The sequence below is a fragment of the Podarcis muralis genome, chromosome 4, assembly GCF_964188315.1.
Source record: "Podarcis muralis chromosome 4, rPodMur119.hap1.1, whole genome shotgun sequence".
Lineage (NCBI taxonomy): Eukaryota > Metazoa > Chordata > Lepidosauria > Squamata > Lacertidae > Podarcis > Podarcis muralis.
This window is the reverse complement of record NC_135658.1, coordinates 28633282-28639156: the sequence shown is the minus strand read 5'-3', so window position 1 is coordinate 28639156 and position 5875 is coordinate 28633282. Positions and strand designations below refer to the sequence as shown.

At 44.6% G+C, this 5875-nt stretch overlaps 1 protein-coding gene across 9 annotated transcripts in view; it reads right to left on the bottom strand.

Moving 5' to 3' along the window:
- Positions 1-5875, bottom strand: part of FRY (FRY microtubule binding protein) — a 191827-nt gene that overhangs the window by 20501 nt on the left and 165451 nt on the right. For all 9 annotated transcript variants that reach the window (XM_077927129.1, XM_077927130.1, XM_077927125.1 and 6 more), the window contains one exon: positions 4582-4752. In XM_077927129.1, coding sequence (XP_077783255.1) covers positions 4582-4752 — 171 coding nt within the window. The remainder of the gene's footprint in view (positions 1-4581; positions 4753-5875) is intronic.

Here is a 5875-nt window from a genome sequence, read left to right as displayed (position 1 = left end):
GCATCTGGCGACTCTATGAACAATCTAATCAGCATTTATCTGTGCATGATATGAGCAACTGGAAAACAAGGTACGGAAAAACGGTATTAGCAGTTCCGAACACTGTTTAATTCCCATATATGTACAGGAAGTTCAGATCTACCACGTCTAAATTATTGGTCTATGAAGTCGCTGAAGCAGCAATCCTATACCAATTTACCTGGAAGGAAGAGCCATTGAACTCAATGGGACTTATTTCCATGGAGGATTGCACGGTGAAACAAATAGTCACCACTTCTGTCAAGCCGAAAGTTGCTTCTATGTTTTTAATTGTTTTAAAAGCTATTTGTTAAGGCATTTCAGGGCAAAGACGTTAAGATTCAATAACAGGAAACACGTTACAGCACTGCCTAATAATACTGCTATTGTTAAGAATGAATGTGTTTTTCCATTATATACTCCACTTTTGAAGGCTTTGTATCTTCAAAGCAATCATTCCAGCCTGGAGCTAGCCTGTTCCCTACATGTGAACTCTGAATACGGGTCACAAGAGTCAAACTTCCCATGTGAAACCTGGAGCGGTTGAGAGGTCCTGCGGTATTTCAGACACCGCACAGTTAACTAAGTCCCCAGTTTGAACTATCTAAGTAAAGGGGAAAGACCCTCTGCTATTTCCGTTCAGATTCCTGACAGACTAATTGCTATTCCTCCTGAAACTAGTGGGTAAACAGCATTATATTTTTGAGAGAAAATTGGTGTATTTTTAAAAAAACTATCTTTATCTGTTTGCATAGCCTTATGGCAAAATAATAATAATAATAACAACAAATAATGCACAAAATGCATTCACAGAAATGGGATGGCCTGTTTATAACCCAGAGAACTGCACCAAAATGTACAGACAAGGTAGGTATAATGGCTCCTTTTGTCCATCTCACTCCTTTGTCTACAGCAGCAAACAAGGCTGTGTGTCTGAATACTGCAGATAATAGCCGAAGTGCATGTGCAAACACTGGCTGAAAAGCAACTGCAGCTCACTCAATTTCTTAACTATGGTTAAGAAATCAGCAGTATTCCAAACCCATATTAGGAGGCACAGTGGCCATACCTGCAAGTAACAATATTTATTATTTATTAAATTTCTACACCATCCTTCACCTAAGGATCACAGGACTGTTTACAATATATATTAAAAAAACACAAAAATGCACAGCATAGTAACAAACAAAAGAAATACCCCTCCCCCTTTAAAAGGCCATAGATTATTTAATTAGTTAAAGGCCTCAGAGGAGAGGAATGTTTTCGCCTGGCAAGCCTTCCTGGACAAAGCATTGCAGAAAGGGCACGTAAAACAATAAACCATGGTTTGGTGCTACATGGCGGAGTCTCAGCAAACCCAAGCATATTGCCAGACTCACACATCTCCTCGCCCCTTTCCTTTGGCCTAGTAGCTGGGCCGGGGGCCGGGGTGAGATTTCTGCCAAATTTAGTTCCACTTTTAAGGATTCTCAGATTAGCATTACTTACAAAGCAACCTCTGCTGCATTTCATAATATACCCAAACGAGGGGTTACAAAGCTGGCATACTAAACTACCAAAAAGGTAAAGGTAAAGATAAAGGACCCTTGACAGTTAAGTCCAGTCGTAGATGACTCTGGGGTTACAGCGCTCATCTCGCTTTACTGGCCGAGGGAGCTGGCGTTTGTCCGCAGTTTTTCTGGGTCATGTGGCCAGCAGGACTAAGCCGCTTCTGGAGAACCAGAGTAGTGCACGGAAACACCCTTTACCTTCCCGCCGGAGTGGTACCTATTTATCTACTTGCACTTTGACGTGCTTTCGAACTGCTAGGTTGGCAGGAGCAGGGACTGAGTAACGGGAGCTCACCCCGTCGCAGGGATTCGAACCGCCGACCTTCTGATCGGCAAGTCCTAGGCTCTGTGGTTTAACCCACAGCGCCACCCGTGCCCCTATTAGGTGGCATAGAAGTCAATAAATAATTTAGGATTCCTATAGCATGAGGTTCTACTTGTGCAATGGGCTCCCCAGAACCCGGGAGCAGATTTTGAGAGTGTGTGGGAAGTTGAAGGGAAGAGGAGAGGGAAGCCCTGTTGCATGAGCCAAACAGCAGCACCATAATTTCTCCATTTGTACTACTCATTTGTGGCGACCAGTGTTTGCCTGTAGTACGACAAACCAATCCATAATTCCTCTTTAAAAGCTATTTCATAAAGTCTATTAAAAACTGGCTTCTTGAAAAGAGACAAAGTAGTCTCTTCAGGTGAAAGCAAGGGAAGTCTTACTTATAGCAAACCCCTTTGTCCACAGTGGAACATACTGCTGAGTCAACATGCACAGGATTTCACTACAAATGGATTTAATACCAGTCTGAGCACAGATTTTAAATTGTGCAAACCAAAGATCTATTCTCACACACTAAACTGAGTTAGTCACACAGGTTTTAAAGAGAATATATTAAAGAAAGCTAGGATAGCATTAGCTAGGTGGCAATTCTTTCTGATTTCCCCTCCGAAAGAAGCAATACTTACTTTATTTCTCAGTTATATTTATATATTTTACTGCTGTCCTACTTTACAACCTCTTCAAGCAAGTACCATGAAAAACCAGTGCTCCTCTGATAAGACATCTAGTATGCTGTTGCTCCTTGTATCATTTGCTAGCTCTATCTTAATAGAATTACTGGACTGGAGCTATTAAAGGGCTAATATAGGACAGCCTTATGGAGTTATCTCGACACCTTCCCCAGCAGCTTGCTATTCTTCAGTCCCCGAAGGAATTTACTTCTGGAGTGACTGGCTACTTATTTGAATTCTTTTTTTTTTTTTTTTTACTAGTTTAATTGCTGCTTATCCAGCTGTTGCCCCATTGTATCCATTTTGTATTGCAGCTGAGCCGCCTAATTGACTTTACTCATTAAGGTGCACTAAGGAGTTTCATCCACAGTCAGCCACAGCCCCACACCTCCAACTCATTTGAATGCAGCCCACAAGGCAGGTTGCCCAACTACAACACCTATCATCCCTGGCCGTTGGCCATATTTCCTGGAGCTGATGGGAGTTCTTGTTCAGCAGTATCTGGAAGGTCAAAGGGGATATATACACTCTTGCTGTTCTACTCCAAACTGCAGGGGAGGATTGCATTTTTAAAAGTTAAAATAAACAAATGCCCATGTATAGAAAGCTAGCCGTGTGAATTATTGTTGAACTGTCCCTGACACCACAGCAACCTCCATGTCAAGAAGCCAGATAAGCAACTCTGCCAGCTGTAACTGCCCAACAGATCACAGGTTGGCCTGGGACACACTCTAGGGCAGGGGTCGGCAAGGTTTATCTTGCCTGGGCCACATTGCGCCTGTGATTTCCGGCATCTGCACAGATGCAATTTCTGCTGCCGCCACTGTGATTTCCGGCGCTGCGGAAGCGAGTCCCCGCACTGTGCTAGTTTAGCACAGCGCGTGAATGGGTGGCTTGGTTCAGGGGCGGCTTGTGGGCTGGTCAAACGACCTCCGCAGGCTGCTTCCGGCCCATGGGCCTTAGGTTGGTGACCCCTGTTCTAGGGAATTTATCTTTCAGGTGTAAGGAAAAGAGGGAGGGTGGCATGCGAATGCCCTCGTGGATGAGAACGCCTGTCCAAAATTGCCCCTCTTTGCTTTCGGGCCCTGTTTCCCCTCCTCCTCCTCACTTAACCGCCCTTTTCCCCACGGCGCAATGGATGTGGCAGTGCCTTGCCTCCTCCAGCCCCTAACGCTGACGTTTTCTCCAGTCAAACCGATATAATTATTCCCAGAGGGAGCAGATCTGCATTACCAGTAAAACGCCTTACCAAAAAAAGAAACAAAATGAAACAAAAGCAAGGCGTTCCAATACCCTTCAAGTATATGATGTAAGCTGGATAATATGCCCTCGCAGCAACTCCGGTCAAAGACAAACTGACAGGCTTTTACCTGCCAAGACCTGATTGCAGGCCCTCGGGCTTCTGTTTTTCTCCTACGAGAGCTGATGAGAATTGCTAACACCATAGAGTGGAGCAGAAAAAGGAACAGGGGCTTTTAAGTGCTGGGGATTTCATCGCGTTTGTGCTGCATAAACATCACATATGCACAAACACACATGCACGGGCCTATGCTTAGGTTTCGGGAGAGCACTGATGAAAGCATCTGATTATAAGGCTTGTGCAGTGTGTTCATTAAATTCAAAGCATGCATCCTGTTAATGATTGGGCATGTCAGACATTTGGCTGTACTGAATCTTTAAAATTTTAATGCACGGAAACTTTAGTATCAGTACAAATCACTAAAACGTTCAGCCCTAGTCTTCTGTAGCATGCACTGAAGTGTGTATTGAGGGTTTGTTTTTGTTTTTTTAAAAATGAAGCATATAAAGAGAAAAAAAAGGTGTATGTTTAAGGAAGGGCATAGTAACCTGCCAAAATTTAGGCTATCGCACTAACACTGTAAACATTTATCGTTGCTCAGCTAAGTCTTTGCTAGAATATAAAGAGGACATTATTTACTGTTGGGGAAGTGCTAAAATGTGGCTTAATCTTCAGTAAGAGCAAAGTTTGTTGAGAGAGAATGTACCATACCTCCCCGTCCTCCAGCTCCACATCGAGGAAATCGAAATCCCTAAAGACTCGGAACTGCTGCTCGCTGTTTGAATCGTCCATGTTCTCTTGCTCGCGGGCTCCGTCCTCGGAAGCCACCAGGCTCGTCTGGTGCTCAATCAGATCCAAATCTCCACATGAAGAAAAAATCACCTAAAAGTCAAGAGGGATTTTTCTATTAAAAACAAAACAAACTCTTCCTCTACGACGCTCTTTTGTTAGTCTAATGGGCTTTTCAGAAAGCTGTACACACCTAATTCCTTCAGTGGGTATTTTTAGAAGGCTCCTTTTTATTATTTATGTTGGACAGGTGCCTTCAGATTAAAGTCATACTAAGACGCAACTATGAGCTGCAGGAACACGTCCAAGCTACCTCCTAATGGGTGCAGATTGATGCTTCCTTAGTATTTATATGCATTTATGGGAACAGAATGCAACTGCGGGAAGGGCACGGAAAAGGGGTAAGCCAGCCCTTTTGCTTCTCAATTGTTACAAGGGAAAGCATGCAGATAAATTAGCATGTGTTACATTTCAGCTGTTATTATTTACAAATATGTTTGAACTTCATCATTCCACAACCATGGAGCTAACTGTGATTTTCCGTCAATGGGGGAAGTTTATTTGTGGACTGTGTCCATACACTCTTAGTTGCAAGAGGGGGGGGGGGTCTGGGAGAAAGTGGGAGAGAGAGAAGTCTGTCTGCAGCAGCTGTTTTCCCAACTGCCTCTTACAGCTGATTTTCTACATTTACTGATTGGCATCAGTTCTAGCAGGTAAAAGGTAAAGAAACCCCTGCCCGTACGGTTTTGACAGACTCTAGGGTTGTGCGCTCATCTCACTCTAGAGGCCGGGAGCCAGCGCTGTCCGGAGACACTTCCGGGTCACGTGGCCAGCGTGACGAAGCTGCTCTGGCGAACCGGCACCAGAGCAGCACACGGAAACGCCGTTTACCTTCCTGCTATAAAGCGGTACCTATTTATCTACTTGCACTTAAGGGTGCTTTCGAACTGCTAGGTGGGCAGGAGCTGGGACCGAACGACGGGAGCTCACCCCGCCACGGGGATTCGAACCGCCGACCATGCGATCGGCAAGTCCTAGGCGCTGAGGTTTTACCCACAGCGCCACCCGCGTCCCTTCAGTTCTAGCAGAGGAAATGGCAAAAACAAAAACTGGAGGGTAAGGGCATCCCCCCCCCAAACGAACAAATAAATGCAGCATGTACATTTTTGAACTTGGGGTGGGGGAGTGGGCAGACTGAGAAATGTTAGGCAGATGA